Genomic DNA, 19118 nt, shown 5'->3' with positions numbered 1-19118 from the left:
ACTGGACAAGGAAGATAGCTGAACAACCTATCTATCACCACAGGAGTGGGGCCAATCAATGGGTGAGTAGCCAAGTAGGCAGTTTGTGGCTTGCTCGCTCAAGGTAATCCCTCCAGTGTGGCATCGGCCATCTCTTGTTCCAGCTCCACCCATAGTTTCAGTTCACTGTGTCGACACCAATCTACTATAACCACGTCATGTACTGCTGTATAGTACAGGGCAGGGTCTGGAAAGCCTATGCCTCCCTTGAGCTTCAGACGCAACAGTAGCACTCTGCTGATATGTGGGCGTTTGCCATGCAAGATTAAATTTATGAACACTGAACGTACAGCATGGAAAAAGGTATGGGGTATTCTGACAGGTAAGGCCTGCAACAAGTACAACAGTCTTGGCATTGCGTTCATCTTAAGTACGTTACAGCAGCCAAACCAGGAAAAGCTAGAGAGTCCCATTTCTTAAGGTCGGCAGCAAGCATTGTCAGAAAGGGCTTTGAAATTCAAAGGAAGAATGTTCTTCAAATTTGTGGGAATTTTCATCCCCAGATATTGTATCGAACGGGTACCCCATTTGAATGGGAAAAATGGGAGTAGGCTCCACAGGGTGGAATCCGGTACGGAGATATTCAAAGCCTCTGATTTTTAAAGGTTAACTTTAAACTTAAGAGTGCATCATCCTGGTATAACCACTCGAACCCCCCCGACATATGGGTACTTTGCGGGGTCTGATGTGGTTAAAGCAGAACGCTGGCTTCCCCTTGCATTTAAAGTGTACACACATCCACACCTGCATTTGTTCCAAGGATCTGATGATAGTGATGATGATAGCACTCAATAACGCATAACCACAGTTTAGTGCTGTAGCACTGTGAGCCCAGGCTGCCATGATGACAGGAAGAGTGTCCATGACTGCTTGGGCTCATTGGAAGTGAGTCGGATGATACTAGTGAGCATTCTGTCTCAAAGACTGGCAACTTCTAGTGGCAGAAATAAACTGCTGCAGGAAAAGCTATAGAATAAAAGTGTGGATTGCAGCTATTCATTTTTTAATTCTTCTCTAAAACTCCTCATGGTTCTTATTCTTTCAAAACTCTTGAAATGTTATTTATTTATTTACCCTGTACCTTTTGTTTTTTTTTTAATCAACTTTATTGCTATTACAAGGGAAGAACAACATCGCTTGTGATAGCATGGGTATTCTTTACTGAGAGATCTGGGGTCTGTTAGACCTCAGATCTCTCCGCTGCCCTTAAAAGCATTGGATGAAACCAAAATCGGTTTGATCAGATGCTTTTTTAATTTTTTGTTCTGTTAATATGGCAACACAATTATGGTTTTAAGTTAAAACCAGTCTTGCAGTAGTAGTGCATTGTAAGGAGTGTAAGGGATGCGTATCTAATCCTTCAGGAGAGTGAGAACTTACAGAGGATGAGGCAGATTTACTAAAGCTGGAGCACTCAGGATCTGGAGCAGCTGTGCATGGTAGCCAATCTGCTTCTAACTTCAGCTTGTCCAATTAAGCTTTCACAATAAAGCCTGGAAGCTGATTGGTTTTTATTGCAGAACTGCACCAGATTTTGCATCATGCAGTTGTAGTAAATCAGCCCTGATGTGACCAATGTTGGTATTATCCTGTGAGCAGGCAGGAGTTGTGGCTGTTAGGTGGAGTCTGCAGGCCTGTAATCCCACAGTACAGCAAGGTTGGTGGGGATCAATTTTTACAGTTAGACAGTCCTGTGTATCTAGCGATTTTAGTTGGTGTAGCCCTTTTAATCTTTTGTTCTTCCTTACAGTTTACAACTCCACCATGAAACAATACATGAAGCGGCCACATATGGCTCAGTGAGGCCTTACCGTGAAAGCCCCCTCTTAGCACGGGCCCGGCGCACAGAGAGCTTCCATAGTTACAGAGATTTCCAGTCATTCAGTTTCAACAAAAACAACTCTGAAAAAGTTGACCTGGAAAACGGAGGTTTGGAGGCGAAGAGCGACCCAAAACCAAATGACCAAGAGAGCTGCTCTAGTGACAAAAAACCCACAATTGCTCTGAAAGGAAGCAAGGGTGCCGAGGCTGTTTCAGATTGCTGCCGTTTGCCTGATAATGCTGATGTCAGGAAGAGGATCATAGAGGAGGAAAACGACCCCAAGCCAGAGTCAAAGAGGAGAAGTGGCTTTGAAGGAGCCTTTCTGGGCAGACGTAAAGTATCACAAGTACCTCATTTAAGTTCCTCACCTGGGGATGGCGGAAGTGAATCTTCTGGTACAGCATCTCCATCACCTACAAAGTCCACCACTTCACCGCGGCGTAAAAAAAGTGATTCCTCCTGCCAGGACTATGCATTGTGAAATTGTTAGCTGGGAGGGAGTGTTTACATTCCAAGCATGATTGCAGACAACATGCATACTGGGGCTTATCTTTCTAACACTACAGCAGTGTTTCCCAAAGTGTGAGATGGGTATCAGTTGTGGTGTTTACCCTCATTATGGCTATGTGGAAGGGTATGCCTGCTGTGTTATCACCTTTATGGCAGGTGGACCAGGGAGCATGCTTATGGAAGTAGGATACTGGATGTATCTTCTCCTAAGGGCTCCACAGCCATATTGAAGGAGTCAGTATACAGTGCAGAAGGACTGAGGAAAAAAGGTAAGGCACTTAAAGGCTGCTCAGGGAGGCAGGAAAGAAGAAAGCATTATGGACCAGTCCCTGCATCACTAATGACCAATACTACTAAACCTCTTTTAAGCAGCGTAGGTGGGTGCTGTACATATGATAACTTTGAAAGCGACTTTGTCATAAAATGATACAAAAAAAGCATGAAAAAGAAGTCCTTTTAATACTTATATCTTGTGTTGCCTGTGCCGCTGTTACCGGCTTTAATCAAGAGATACCGCCACCTAAAAAAATTCTTCAGCATCTGGCACACTTCCAAATGTGTTGGATTATTGGTCCCCGGCATGAGCACTGCGGTGTCTTCGCCTGGTCCATATGTCACTACTGTGTCCCACAGGAACCACAGATCTCAGAGGTGGACCATCCTTCTAGAAATGTTAGTTGTGAAGATTCTTCAGTTTGCAATCTCTTGAATACAGGGGTAAACAGCAGGACAGGTAAGTGTTAAAATATCCCTTACATGCATTTCATTTTTTTTTTGTTTGTGGTGACCGTGTCTCTCTGAAAAGTGCACTTTTAAAACACCCAATGCTTATTTAACATACCCCTGTAAAGCAAGCAGGTTTGCAAACAAATGTTTTGCTTTCTCATTCTGTCCCCTTAGATACACTGGAAACCTCAGATTTCTTTGTTCCTTTCTGATAGCTGTTTAAAACAAACCTATCATACCATATGACGGTTTGTAAACCTGACATAAAAACAAACACTGGTAGGCCTGCCATACTTTTTGATTTGTGTACACTTAGAACCCCTGAAGGAAGAGATATACATGTGGCAAAACCCAGTGTTGAAGTATCTTCTCCCCACCTAGCTCTGCTTCCTTCACTGCCGATTGGCAAGCTTTATTAATTAGTTAAAAAGGACAAATTACAGAGACTGGGATGCTAGAGCTCTGATTTTCTGAATCTTACTCAGCACTATAGGTTCAGTGGCTACCAGGGCACTCAGGAAAAAATAGTAGGGTACATGCAGGTACCATGGGTAACATGTTCCAGCATGTGCACCTTGCACCCACAATCCCCCCCCCCCCTCTCCCTGTGCCAGTGGGCGGGGAATCTTCTCCCCGCACCCACTGTCACAATTTAAAAGCAGCAGGGCCGTCCAGGTCTCCGCCCATACCACCATGTCATTCACTCAGTTTCCTGTGAGTGAATGCCTACAAGTACTGTCAGCTATTGCGGCTGACTGCTCGTAGTTCTCAGTGACCTACAAGGGCGCTGGTGAGTACTCTGGTAGTTCATTGAGTCTTCCTGCTCTCAGGGAACTGCCTGTCTGTGCAGGGTACGGACAGACAGCTTACCTGAGGGTCTGCAGGAGCCTGAGATTGCACCTGTGATCTGCTAATCGAGGGTGTAGTGTTCTGCAGGCTCCTTAGAATAAAAAAAAAAAATTAACAATAAATGCACATTTTTTTACTTGCAATAAATGTGCTTTTTATTAATTTTTTTTTTCAAAAGGTGAACTTTATCCTTTAACCTGATGGCACAGACGGTATGCAAATATTTGGCCTCTCGGCAGCTGGGCCTTGATGCAGAGAGGACGCATATTTGCGTACCCAAAGTAAACACGTGTTAAGAGCACGTGCCCTGTGTGCTCCCAGCACATTTACTGGCACCTCACGAAAAGACTTTTCCGATCATGTGACCACTATGACAGCCAATCACGGTGGTCACATGGCCCTAAACCCCGCCCTGCCTCCCAACATCACAAACCCATTAAAGGGTTGGGAGGTGCCAGCGCCAAGGGGATAGCCATTTTTGTAAAGTTTTTACTGTTGGATACGTTTTCATCAGTGAAGACATCCATGTACCTTCTTGAAGCCATTGCCTCTGAAAAGGAGCAAGGAGAAAGAAGGATTTGAAGGGATGCTAGCGACACGTTACTTAAAGGATAGGTTCCCTTTTCAGGATGTAACATGTTATTGTAGCACTGTACCCCGCACCCCCCAATCCTCTGTTGTGACAGCTAATGGGGGATCTTCTCCCACCCGCTAGCTGTCACAATTTAAAAAAAAAAAAAAAAAGCGTTCTCTAAATGGGAAACCACAAGTACCAACAGCCTTTGCGGCTGTGGGCTTGTAATTCTCAATGAACTACCACAGCGCTATTGAGCGCAGTGGTAGTTTATTGATTCTTCCTGTCAGTGTGAAAATATTAAATGCACATTTTTTGTTTACCTGCAAAAAAATGTGCATTTGTGGTTTTAAAGGGTAAGTTCACTTTTAAAAAAATAGAGGGAACTCTTGAGCATCCAGTCCTCCTTCCACGGGATTCCTTCTTTTTATGGCTCACTTGCTGGCCTCTGTTGTTTATAGGGAAGATTCATATTACAGAAGTAATTTTTTTCCACAAGCTGCTAATAAGTTGTGATGGTAAGATGTGACTGGCCATAGTTTGGGAAACACTACATTAAAGGAAGTGTGGAAGTGTGTTGTAGCCAATCAGATTCTAGCTGGCATTTTCCATTGGAAAGTCATTCAGTCTCAAAAAGTGGAAAGAAATACCTGTTTATAATCGCCTGACATGGAAATCTGTTCCTTTGGATTTTTAGCTACAGCCTCCAGCAGAATCATCACATCTGACACTTCGAGAGTGTTGGATGCTTAGGTCTCCCATAGCAGGCTGTGGTCCTATGTGTCAGCACATAAAACCAGTGTAATTCAGGAGTCCAGATATCCGACATCCAGCCTGATTAATTACCATGTTCAGTTCTTTTCTTTCTTTTAGTTTCTTTTTGTGAATTGGACTCTGTGTTCTCACTGGCCCTTATTTATCAGTGTGTCTAAGGGAAGAACTATCTGTCTGCCTTGTCCACAGCAGGGGCGGACTGACCATTTGGGTACTCGGGCACTGCCCGAGGGCCCGGCATCAGTAGGGGGCCCCATGAGATGTCCCTGGTACCTTTCATAGTATTTTTTGGGTGTGGTTTGAGTGTGGGCGAGGACACGGGCCCCATGATCCCCTATTGCCCGGGGGCCCCATGAGTTGTCAGTCCTCCCTTGGTCCACAGAAACCAATCACAGCTTACTTTTGATGGGGAGTAGTGCCCCATCATTAGTATCCGTGGAAGAAATAGCACCCCGCTGTTGGTGTCAGGGAGAGGATTAGTGCCCAATCATTGATACTAGTGGGAGGGATAGTGCCCCATCTTTGATACTAGTGGGAGGGATAGTGCCCCATCATTGATATTAGTGGGAGGGATAGTGCCCCATCATTGATACTAGTGGGAGGGATAGTGCCCCATCATTGATATTAGTGGGAGGGATAGTGCCCCATCATTGATATTAGTGGGAGGGATAGTGCCCCATCATTGATATTAGTGGGAGGGATAGTGCCCCATCATTGATATTAGTGGGAGGGATAGTGCCCCATCATTGATATTAGTGGGAGGGATAGTTCCCCATCATTGATATTAGTGGGAGGGATAGTGCCCCATCATTGATACTAGTGGGAGGGATAGTGCCCCATCATTGATATTAGTGGGAGGGATAGTGCCCCGTCGTTGATGCTTGTGGGAGGGATAGTGCCCCGTCGTTGATGCTAGTGGGAGGGATAGTGCCCCGTCGTTGATACTAGTGGGAGGGATAGTGCCCCGTCGTTGATACTAGTGGGAGGGATAGTGCCCCGTCGTTGATACTAGTGGGAGGGATAGTGCCCCGTCGTTGATGCTAGTGGGAGGGATAGTGCCCCGTCGTTGATGCTAGTGGGAGGGATAGTGCCCCGTCGTTGATGCTAGTGGGAGGGATAGTGCCCCGTCATTGATATTAGTGGAAGGGATAGTGCCTTGTCACTGATATTACTGGGAGGGATTGTTCCCCATCATTGGAAGAAATAGTGCCCCATTGTTGGAGTTAGTGGGAGGAATAATGCCCATCATTGATGCTAGTGGGAGGAACAGTACCCCATCACTAGTTTCAGTGGCAGAAATTATGCCCCACTGTTGGTGTAAGTGGGAGGAATAGTGCTCCAAGGGCCGGATAAAGGCTAGAAAAGATCTGCATCCGGCCCTTGGGTCACAGTTTGGAGACGACTGGCCTAGAACTCAGTGGTAGAGTGATGGGAACATTTTTATTGCAGTGGGTATCAGACTGATGCAATTCTTCCCCCCGATACAGTAGTAAATAGAGCCAGCAGCGCTCAATTTTGCTTTATCTTGCTGTTAAAGCATGCTGAGCATTAACTCAATCTCTATTTATTAATTTTTTTTCTTAGAAATATATTTTTATGATTTGTTCTATTCTGGTGTTGTACACAAGACTTGTCAAATTTTATTTAGCAAGTCTTTGGGCTACTTTGATACATATATATCCTATTTCTATGTAAGAAGATGACGCTAAGGATTTGTTCAGATGAGTGTGCGGTGTGGTTACCCCTAAGCTGCATTACAGCGACCCTGAACTGCAAAGGCTTGATCTCCAAATAGTAATAGTAGCTGCCATGTATTATAGGTCCTCCTGTTTAAATGAATATTTATTGTACTGGACTTCTCATAATAGATGCAGCCTATTTTATTTCCTGTTGATCACAATGAAGCTTGATTGGCAGGCTGGCTACCATAGGAATGCCCCCTTTTCCCTGCTGCCATTTCTAGCAGTTCTAGCTGCACTAATGTACACCCTATGTGCGTTTAACAGCACAGCTTTGTTCATATGCAGTATGAATATTTACTAGGCCCTGGATGCCATTTAATCTTGGGGACCAGCTTTCTTAAATTCAATTTAGGCATCCACCAATTCCACAGGAAGGCTAGGGGACAGATTGTTGCCAATGGAGTAAGGGAAACTTTGAGGGTGGGGACTACTAATTGTATAGGCACTTTCTTACCGTTGATTTATTTATTACAGTTCTTATAGAAGATCCTCTCTGGTCATTTTTCTTTCTATATATATAGTCAGAAGCATATTCTCTCCAATGAAACTCCTGTTTTTGAGCATAAACCCTATACCAAAGTTGTGTTTACTGTGTAGACTTAGGGGGCCAGTTCAGTTTGGTTTTTGTTACAACACTTGTAAGCAAATTAATTTACTGCTTTCTTGGATTACTTGAAGAGTTGTGACACCAAATACAGAGGGATTCTGCTTTTACATTTTTTGTGATGTAAAATATATTGAGTAATTAGACAGCAAAGAGCATTGCCTTGTCTTAGCCAAGCTAATGGGCGTAGCTGAGATACATACAATACTGCCACCAACATAAAATATATATATATATTTTAATGTATGTATGTATATGTGTATGTATGTATGTATGTATGTGTGTATATATATATATATATATATATATGTGTGTGTGTATATGTGTGTATGTATGTGTGTATATATGTGTGTGTGTGTGTGTGTGTGTGTGTGTGTGTATAGTTTTTTGGGTTTGTTTTTTTTATACTGCTCCCGAACATGTGCCCTGCATACTGAAAGAGTTGGTCAACAGAGTGATCAAGTAACTTTGGTTCACTATTTCATCATAAAGACCCAGGCAAGGGGACTGCACTGCACAACTGTCTGTACAAATCTACAATGTGCACACATAATTTATTGAATGACACTATGTTATTTATCCTAATCTCTAAAAACACTGACACAGTATATATACATTTAGCCAAATATTTAATTTATCTAATCTGTTTATATATATATATATATATATATATATATATATATATATATATATATATAAAATAGAGCATAATTTGCACGAGACGCAATAGTCCTTTTTATATTTCAGCGGCGTTTGCAAAGCGTGGCTTATATACAGCAATATTGCACTTCGGTGTCTAGACACCACCTTGAATGCACCATTTGTCTAACTCCTGTTTAGATTTTGTTTTGTCAGTATTTAATATTCCAGAAATCTTGTAACATTAACTGAGCTGGAAAATAAAGACAGACCAATGTAAACTCTTTTCTTTAGCCTTCATTAAGGGACACAGGAATTCAGAGATTGTTGAGTTATACTGCTACCTACAGGAGAATTTGGACACTAGCAAATGAAAAAATGATGACCAGCCCAGTATAACCCCTTTTACTGTTAGCATGCCTCAGTTTTTTGGGAGTGTTCTAGGAGGATGGTCCTCTTTTTCTCTGCTCTGCTGAAAAAAAGTCTAATCTTTCTTTTTGAATTTTTTTCTTTAAGCAAGGTTTTTCTACAACGTGCTGAGCTGGCCTCTCTTATGAAGCTATCCTGATCGACAGTCTCTCAGTACTGAATTTGAAAGCTCTGCTCAGACCCTGCAGGACAAGTGAGAAGCTAGCCTGGAATGTGTCTTTCAGGCAATGGGCTTTGTGTCTGCCGTTTTCCATACCTGATTGTACTGCTTAGTGGGCTGCAAAGAGCTTTCCTGGTCATGAGCCATGGTACATCCCCAAGTGTAACCCTGTCCTTGAAGACTCACTTTGTGAGTAGGCTATGTGAGTTCACTGTGGAAAGGATAAATGCTGAGTAATAGAGGGCTAATGTCTTCCACTAGTTGAAGTGTCATTCGCATACACAATTCTACATGGAGAAAGCAGCTTCTCACCATTTCTCTAGGCTGCAAGTGACACATTGATCTATCCTTTTGTTTCCATTTTGCTGTCCACCTAGAGTGTCCTTGTCACCTTAGGCCCCTTGAACTCCTCTAGCAACTGATTTGTGCATATTCAAGGCTTTTGGCCTTGCAGTCATCATGTTGGACCATAGATACATGGGGAAAAGTTCCGCTACCCCAGGTGCCTCTAAGTATTTATCCACTAACAGGTCCAGTGCTAGTTGCTGTGCACATCCTAGGGCATGGCACAAATAGCCTGAAGTCTTGTCCTGTATTTGAGTCTATGCCATCCTTTTAGTCTTTGTTGGCACCGTTTGGCATAGCTCTTTTCCAGGAGATTTCACCATAGACATGCAAGATTCTCATTGTGGTTTGCACCCCTTTAAAACTGGGAATGATTATGTGGCTTCTACCAGTGCTGTTCACAACCTAGACTCTTTCAGGGTCTCCAACACCACTAAGGCCTTTCTGATGCACCAGTTATTTCCTATCCTGTTTTACAGAGACTGGAAGAACCCTGACAAAGTGTTCATTCCTCTCAAATGTCTCCCGATTCTGTACCTATCTGAGGAGGACTTGTTAAAATGTGGGCTGCTCTTGCTGTGGATCTGGCAATTTTCTGTCTTAACGGAGCTTTAACCATCCTTGTGGAGGATGCAGCTGTGTTCAAGGACCCCATTGACAAGCCATTGAAGGCCCTTTCTAAAACAGTTTTTAACAGGCCCTGCCTTGACACCAACTTTAGTCTTCAGCTAAGGCCATTCAGACTGATCCTTTCAATATCTAGCATCTGGAGCTCATGTCTGCAGCCTTGAGCTTGTGGGTGGGTTGTTAGAGGACTTCTTTCTTATTTTTCATATGAATCTCCTGTCTGTGAACATAAGAACCCCTTGGCGTCAGTGCTAAGCTGCACAACATGCATGTAAAAAGAGCCTATTTACACTGGGAGCCTAAAGGAGGGCTAAGTAGGACCTACCTCCATTGATGCCCTCACTGAAATATCACAAGCTCACCTTTTATCCGATGTCACTATGGTGTGGATTGTGCCTTTCTAAAGCAAACTACATTCTGGGGTACTGGGGTGGAGTGAAACCTGTCTGCAAAGTAGTGAAATTGAAGTCTATAGTACTGGTGCAGCTGCATTGAAATTCAGAGCACAGAAGCTACTGCCACAGCACAGAGCAAAACACCAATTGGTATCCTAATTAGTACACCACCAACAGTCACAGTGCAGGACGCCCCACTACCAAATTATACCAAGGCACTTACAAGATGCCTGGGGTTTCCCAGACCCCTTTTTAACATGATGTGGGTTAATTTCACATGGATTATAACAATATCTGTTTAACTGATTGCCCTACCATCGGGGTAGACAAGTAAGCAGTCTGCAAAACCTTCCATTCAGCTAATATACAAGGATAAATAACATCCTGATATAAGATGGGAAAATAAAACCTTGCTTTTACATGTCCTCCTAGGGAGACTTCAGAGCTGCCCTGGACAACCATCAGTAGTGACAGAGGACAGTAGTATCCATCTGCCCCAAAAAAGGCTAGGCTCAACCTGGAAAGCGTGACCTCTCCTTTTTATTACTTCCAAGCCTCAAACACCAAGCCCAGCAATCGGCAGTTGGTTCGCTTGCACACCCTGGACTGTCAAGTCCCCAAAGGGGAAGTCTGTTAGTTTTTGTAGACATTAGGTCATCAGCATAATGGATGGTTGAGTAAAGGAGGTGGCTTCCAGGGGCAATAAGCTAGAATACTGCACTAAGACCCTCTCCTTATTTCATGTTTGCAGCCCACCTGTGTCACCGTACAGATTAACAGGTCTCCATGCAGGCCTTGTGGGTTTTTTGAAGCAAAACCATTTAATTATGTTGAAATGGTCCCAGGGGTTCTACTACAACTGCTTTACAGTCCCCATACCCAACAGGGCATCTTCCCCACATTTGATCTCAAGACCTTACCAACTGACACAGAAATTCTGCATGAAACCCACCACATCTGTCAAGACCAGAATGTCCCTGGCCTGGCGGCTCAAGAATCCAGCTCTGGAGTTGGGAAAGGCCTTCCTTTCCATGTCCTGAAAAATCTTCACAATAGATGCCTGCCTGTCAGACTGGGAAGGAGTCCTAGATACCTTGTTGGTGCATGGGAACTTTGGGGACATTGGAGGAATCTTGTCTCCCAATCAATATTTTGCAGTTTCAGTTGGTTGTCTCTTCAGTGCTGGACTCCATAACTTGAGGGTCATCTGATTGGGAATCGCTCAAACACTACAGCAGTGCTATACATTAAACACCAGGGGGCAACTAGAAGTTTTGCCATAGCAAGAGAGATAATTTGGTCCTGAGCAGAACTTGATGATCTAGCTTTATCTGCCATTTACAGTTGACAGGCAGACTTCCTAAGACTGCAGTGTTTAGACCCTGGGGTGTGGTCCCTACACCTGGAGTAGTTCCTTTACTGCGACTCTGCAAATCTGGAAAGGAGTAGCTTGATGCCAAAATGCTCAAGAAGCACTCGCGGATCTAGCAAAGCTGCCACCTGATCCTCTGTTCACATGTTCTACAAGTTTTACCAGCTGATGGCTGTTCAGGCCTCCTCTACTGCCAGCTTCGGTCATTCGGTTCTTCAGGAGGCTCTTTGAGCTACATGCAGTCCCCAGTTATGTTAGTGTTTTGTTGATGTTGCCTACCTCTCAGTTGGACTGCTTTTGGATGTTCCAGCAGCCTGTAAATTCCTGTGTTCCTCAGTGATCGCTAAAGAAAAAAGGATTCTTGTACTCCCTGTAAAGTCTATTTCTTGTAGTTAATTGGGGGACACAAGTCCCCATCTCTCTATATCTATGATCATGGTCTTGGTACTGTTTTTTTTTTTTTTTTTAAACTGAGGCATGCTGGGAGTAGGAGTTGTACTTGGCTAAACTTTTGTTTGTTTGCCAGTGCCCAAATTCTCCTGTAGGTTGCAGTATAAACAGTATAAACAGTCTTTGGACTCCTGTATCCCTCAATAAATTACAGAAAATGAATTTTATGATCCCATTTTATAAACCACTATATAGCAAAGTATATATATATATATATATATATATATATACAGTATATAAAAATTGTTATATGAGCTGATTTTACAATGTGTGATGTATTTGTGCTCACTCTGTAACTCAGTTTACATTATCCAGTAAGATCATAATAAAAGCTTAATTTTAATGGACGTATGCTTGTTTGGTGTCATTATAAAGGTGAGAGTCACAATGACAATCTACAGAAAGTGATTGGAGTGTCAAAAGTTAGAAGTTGCCACTAGGGCAGCAATAGACGGGAAATCTTCCACTGGATACACCTGCTCTAGGACAGCCTAAGCAGGATTTCCCCTTTTGAAAAGATGCGAATGGAGGCTCCAGTGACTTTCCATTGCAACAGTGAATTCTATTCATAGAAGTAGAGGTCGCATGAACTGAAATCATTGAGCTAATGGTAGCACTGCACTCTGGTCACTGGTTTCCAAGAGTCGTATCTGGGAGATAGGTGTAATCAAAGCTTCATACCTCTCGCTGTCCCTTCCATTGATATTTCTTGGAGAAGTAAATCACAAAGCACCCATTGGATGATAGTAACTGACAGGTAAGTCTGAGACTGTTCTGCGGAAAGGAAGTGAGCCAGATGACCCTAGTGTGCATATGGCTGACTTGAAGATGGGAGTGGGTGGTTGCTCTGTCCTACACACGGTATCCACGTGGATGTGTGTTGGCCCCTGGGATGTATCCCCATCTGAGTCTTGGGTCAAAGAGCATTGTGTTGGCAGTCCTATTTCTGCAATTATCTGTATTCAACTATTATTTATACTGTATGTTGTTAATCTATTATACACGGCACACCGCTGCTTTATCCCCTGAAGGAGTTTTTCCGAAACTTTTTTGGTTTTGTCATAATGTCTCTACTAAAATCTAAGCCATGATAGGCATATTACATTTTTTTTTTTATATTAGGGACACATGGGGTTTTGGTTTTAGCCGTGTTTATATAACAAAATTGATACAGTATTTTCTGTATGTAATGTATTTGCATACTCTGGATATTTTGTTTTACTTGGCAAACTAGCCTTTTATTGAAATATACATGATTTTTATATCTTCTTTTAAAAGTCCCATAAAGGGGATTTTGTCTGATTTGTTTCAGTTAAGCTAGGGATGTTGGCAGTAGGAAATTCCATCCACCCATTTGAGCCAACCGAACTCATTTCAACGTTTGACAAAAAAAAAAAGCTTCAGTTACAGTTTAGATGGTACAAGGGTGCAATTGCATCAAAACAAAAGGTGTATAAAGTCTTACAGTTTTCTTCAGAAAGCATCCACAGCCTGAGTAGTCATTTAGGGGATAATGCACATACTCTGAGGGCTGATCACTGATGAGTTAATGCTGGTACACTGGAAAGTGGTCATTGAGGGTTATTACCACTAGCCTACCGGGCACTTATACCCCCTTCCTGCCCAGGCCAATTTCCAGCTTTCAGCGCTGTCGCACTTTGAATGAAAATTGCGCGGTCATACAACATTGTACCCATATGAAATTTTTATCATTTTTTTGTGACAGAGCTTTCTTTTGGTGGTATTTAATCACCTCTGGGGTTTTTTATTTTTTCTTAAACCAAAAACCAAGGCAGTTCAGATGGGCACTGATATGTGGCATTGATGTGCACTGGTAGGCACTGATATGTGGCACTGATGGGCACTGGCATGAGGCACTGATGAGCACTGACACAAGGCACTGTTGGACACTGACAGGTGGCACTGATGAGCACTGACACAAGGCACTGATGGACACTGACAGGTGGCACTGCAGGGGCTACACCGATCATCAGGGCACACTGATCATCAGTGTACATGTCCCCCCCACGGAAAGCCGCTTACCGGCTCTCCTCTCCTCTTGAGCTGTCAGCCTGACAGCTCGAGAGGAGAGAAATGCTGATAACCGGCATTTCCCTGTTTAAATGTGATCAGCTGTGATTGGACACAGCTGATCACATGACCGAGCCGACATCTTTGGCTCTTTCCGTAATCGGTGATCCGCTGTGTCCGAGGGACACAGCGCACCGCCGATCGCGGCGCTGCGCGCTCCCTGAGCCGCGCATGCGTGGTTAGAATGGGAGGACGTCATATGACGTCCTCCCAGAACGAGAGAACCACCTTGGACTATATGGCGGGCGGGAGGTGGTTAAATAAAGTGGTATGACGAAAACAACATAAAGCTGAAGCAGTCCAGAACTTTTATTATAATAAGAAATACACATTTGAATACCCTCACAAGAAAACAGGAAACCAACCATTTGCTTATACCCCAGACAAATGAAAGACCACCACTAGCAGTTCATGGCCAACAACGGAGATAAGTGCACAGTCTACAGTTCAGATGCTGTGACATCACCAGTGCTCCACCGACTGTCCTCACCACCAGCATATTTCTGGGCTCTGCCCGGTATTCCAAATTCTTGGTTGGTTATTGGTTAACTCCATATCACAGTGGTATAACAATGAAGGTATCTTCTTCTCTCTGGCTCATTGGTTGTCTCAGTGTTACAAAGGTGTATCAGTAAAGGCTGTGTGTTGCTTGGTTACTGTACTGAAATTTTTTATTGTACTGATGAGATCTTCATCATCCACACACTAAACAGAAAAAAAAATAAAATCAAATTTAAGGTGGTACAGTATGTGCATGATGGTTTTTGAAGTCCAAGCCCTACTTTGTTTTTTTTATTGTTTTTAATATTATTATTACTGGTACTTGTATAGCACTGTCAAGCTCTTTACATCTGTATTTTGTATTCACATCTGTTCCTAACCCTCAAGGGGCTTACAATCTAGAGTCCCTACCTTACATTCATACATACACATACTAGGGGCCAATTTAGACAGGAGCCAATTAACCTACCAGCATGTCTTTGGAGTGTGGGAGGAAACTGGAGTACCCGAAGGAAACCCACTCAGGCACAGGGAGAACATGCAAACTCCTGGTAGGTGGTGCCATGGTTGGGATTCGAACCAACAACCCTGCCAGGCAGAAGTGCTAACCATTTAGCCATTGTGCTGCCCTGTGCTTGGGTACAGTAGTTTCTCTAGAGTCTTTATTGGTATGTCTCCACTTGGGAGCCGTCCCTTCTTATTTGATAAATGTCAGATTCAACAAGAAGAGCCATTGTCCCAACGGAGCAGAAACTGCAGTCGTTTTTTTTCCAGTAAGACTTTTTGTAGGTTGGTGAAGAGTGACAGGATTGCTAGTGTCATGGCTTCAGGTTATTTTTGTGTGCTAAAGATATCAGGCAACAAAGCAATACTGCTGTTTCTGTGGTGGTTGTTTTTTTGCAGGGGCAGGTCACTGGCTTGGCACCGGTCTATTTTCTGTGTGGGCATGAGATCAGCCATGACAGGGTAAGAAAAAAGTACCACAATAAATATACCTACCAGTATGTTTTTGGAAAAATACAACAAGTTTTTCTTCGGCAGAACCCTAAACCAGCCTTTCTCAACCAGGGTGCCCAGGCACCCTAAGGTGCCTTGAGATTTCTTCAGGGGTGTCTTGGCAAAGTGTCTAAAAATTGTCCAAAACTTGTATACAAGCCAGCGGGTGGAACAATTTTGCCTTTTAGTTATACAAAGCCACAGGTTTTCATTGTGTACCATTACGACCTTCTAGACGCTGGCATCCTGACAACCAATGACATCATCAGTTGATAAGGAGGATGTCAGTTGTCTGCACAGCATCCTAGTTTGACCCTCCTGCCCCTCTCCATTAGTGTTGGGGTCGCATTAGCTCAGTGATGGAGAAAAACTGAAGAAGAGAAACTTTGGAATTACTACTCAGTACCAGTGTGCAAAAGTGTATTTGCTTTGGAAGAATAAATCACCTCTAATGGTGGGTGTCCTACATGTGTGGATGTTGCTGCATTAAATAAAACTATTAGAATAGTTTTTCACATTTTAGAATGGGGTGCCTCAAGACTGTCCATTTTAAAGGGTGCCTTGGGTCTGCCCATCATTTTAAAGGGTGCCATGACTGAAAAAAGGTTGAGAAACACTGCCCTAAACCCACAGTTGATCAAGTTGATGGTGAAAAAACACTATAAACCATAATCCGATATACTCTATAAATTCCTTCCTGATCCCCAAAGATTGCCATGGGGTCAACCTTCTACAAGATTATCATTGTTTCATTTAAAAAAAACCCTAGTCCTTCTTTTTTTTTTTTTTTTTTTTTTTTATGTGATTGACTAGGTAATGTAGACAACTATTCCCACAGCTCCTCGATAGAATCATTTCCATGGAGGATACACCTTTTACCTTCTCATCACAGAGTGCACCCTTGTCTTTTGCAATGACCTTAAACCGTTTTAAACTGAGTTTACTATATGGACCTTTTGTACAAGGTAATCACATCCCCTTTTATTGACTCTTCCCAAGGGTGAGTCCAGGAAGACCATACAAACCTATGCAGACTATGTTTAGCATCAAACCTAGGAACCCAATTGCTGCAAGGCATGATTTCTACTGTTTTGCACTGTGTGTCAAGGGACCAAGCACTCTTGAGAAACCTGGCTTTAAAGGATAAGTTCACCTTTGGGAGCAAGTTACATGTTCTACCCATGTTCCTGCAGATGCTCGGGGATCCCTGTGTGACAGCAATACGGGGAGACGTTTCCCATACCAGCTGTTCAGTTTTGAAAAGTGCATGGCTGTGCAAGGCTTAGCCCACACGGTAGCATCATTCATTCAGCGTTCTGTGAATGAACGAACTACAAGTACCGACATCCTTTGCGTCTAGTGACTTGTAGTTCTCCGTGAACTACCGCAGTGCTGGTGAGCACTCTGATTCATTGATTCTTCCTGTCAGTGTGAAACTGTCTGCGCGTACGGGGAGACAGATTACACTGACGGTCTGTAGGAGTCCTGCATGGCACTAGCGATCTGTTGATCGCTGGTAAAAAAAAAAGCTTTCCAGGCTACTTTAAAAAAAAAAATTGTAAATGCACATTTTTTGACCTGCCAAAACAAAATATGCATTTATTTATTTAAAAGTGAACATATACTTTAAACCTTGTTTAAAAGTGCAATATACTCACCATGCCGCTGTCATGTCCTTGAATAACACTATCCCATATAGAGCCGTCCAAAGTTGACTTCTTATCATGGGAAGAGAACAGCTGGCTGGCACTGCAATACAAGGGATTTTGGGAGAAACTGGCTGATCTGGCATTGGGTTGTCTTGATTGCACCTTTTGTCTTTGCATTGACTTTGAACAGGTTTAAATTGTTTTTACTATATGGAGCTTTTGTACAAAGTAATCATATCCCCCTTCATTGACTCTTCCCAATGGTGAGTCCATGAAGACCATACAAACTTCATGCAGACTGTTTGGCATCAAACCTAGGAACCCAATTGCTGCAAGGCATGATTTCTAGTGTTTTGCACTGTGTCAAGGGACCAAGAACTCTGAGAAACCTGGCTTTAAACCTTGTTTAGAAGTCTGCAATTTACTCACCATCCCGCTATCATGTCCTTGAATAACACTATCCCAGATAGAGCCGTCCAAAATTGACTTCTTATCGTGGGAGGAGATCAGCTGGCTGGCACTACGGTACAAGGAATTTTGGGAGAAACTGTGGCTGATCTGGCCTTGGCTTGTCTTTCTGACCACCATGGTGTTATGACTTGTGTGAGCCTCCATTCCAGAGACCTTTACGTCCGATATTCCCTAAAAAAAAAAAAAAAAAAAGGAAATCTTGTTTGTGTATTACAGTAGACACCGTTTGCAAAGGGCAGTTAAAAAACATTGTAAAGGGGTGTTAGTGTGGCAGCAATGTTATCATGGACAGAACAAATGGATTCTACCAAAGGTAGAAGCTAGTTGCATCTTGCAGAAATGCACATGATACTCTGCAGAAGCCGTGTACAAGAAAAAGAAATTGCTAGAAAAGGAAAGCAGTTTTTTTGGCAGCAGAGACAAATCTCGACTGCAAAAATACTCAACCCCTTAGCATTTTTCTCACTTCAGAGCTATGTTGTCCCAATAAACTTGTGTCCACCACATCTCCAGGTGTATTGGTACAGGCACTGCGACAGGCAATTATTAAGTCTTTTGAAGATATATTTTTTTTTTTCTTTCTTTTTGGGAAGCAGCACAGGTGCTTTTAACACACAAAACCCTGCCTACAGTATGTATGAGCAATCACCTCTTGGGGCCCATTAACACTTACACTAACTTCCACTTCTGTTGTGCATCAATGACTGTTTATGAGCTATGGAGTCAGACTGGGGTAGGGCAAAAAGTGGGTTGATTTGCCCAGAGGGAATCTTTAATCCCCCCCTCCTTTTTTTTTTTTTTTTCTCCCTCTCCCCCCTTTCTTTCTTCTTGTTCTCTAATTGACTTGGGGTTCCCCCTGTACAGTGGGTATAGTAAAGAATCATCCCACTTTTAAAATCACATTTTGTTGCTTTGCAGCCTGAAATGAAGACAGTTTTTGTTTTACCCAGCTGTATGTACTCGGGGCGACTTATAACATCCAAGTGAAAGATATAAAACCAACATGTCAGAAAAAATATAAAAAATCCAAAAACAGAATCACTGAGGAAAAAGGATCACACCCAACCCCCAAAATGACTTGTAAACTTAATCAGGTGTAGCTAATCACCTTCTCAGTGGCACACAAAGCCATTTCACTTTCAGCTGTGGTCAGCTGTAGTCATTTTGATTAGCTCCACATGAAAAGAACTTTCCTGGGGCAATATTGCAGTCATGCTATAAGTCGCTGATTGCCGACATTACTAGTATAACAAATAAAAAAAAATTCCAGTATATGTCCCATAGTTTGTAGACGCTGTAAGGGCTCGTTCACACTTGGCTGTTTTACCAACGCTTGCCAAACAACCCTATAGC

At 42.9% G+C, this 19118-nt stretch overlaps 2 protein-coding genes across 2 annotated transcripts in view; one reads left to right on the top strand and one right to left on the bottom strand.

The window, feature by feature from the left end:
* The window catches only part of KCTD3 (potassium channel tetramerization domain containing 3), a 98141-nt gene extending 85737 nt beyond the window's left edge, over positions 1-12404 (top strand). The window contains exon 18 of the mRNA XM_089684811.1: positions 1790-12404. Within this exon, the coding sequence (XP_089540937.1) occupies positions 1790-2342 (553 nt within the window). The 3' untranslated portion in view covers positions 2343-12404. The remainder of the gene's footprint in view (positions 1-1789) is intronic.
* Positions 12405-14433: 2029 nt separating this feature from the next.
* Positions 14434-19118, bottom strand: part of USH2A (usherin) — a 1035348-nt gene continuing 1030663 nt past the window's right edge. The window contains exons 71-72 of the mRNA XM_089684798.1: positions 17724-17936; positions 14434-14853 (exon numbers count right to left, since the gene is read on the bottom strand). Coding sequence (XP_089540924.1) covers positions 14764-14853; positions 17724-17936 — 303 coding nt within the window. The 3' untranslated portion in view covers positions 14434-14763. The remainder of the gene's footprint in view (positions 14854-17723; positions 17937-19118) is intronic.

The sequence above is a fragment of the Staurois parvus genome, unplaced genomic scaffold (genome assembly GCF_062004578.1).
Source record: "Staurois parvus isolate SC_StPar_1 unplaced genomic scaffold, SC_StPar_1.0 ptg000357l, whole genome shotgun sequence".
In the NCBI taxonomy this organism is placed as follows: domain Eukaryota; kingdom Metazoa; phylum Chordata; class Amphibia; order Anura; family Ranidae; genus Staurois; species Staurois parvus.
Note: the sequence above shows the minus strand (reverse complement) of the source record. Positions and strands in the feature narration are given on the sequence as shown.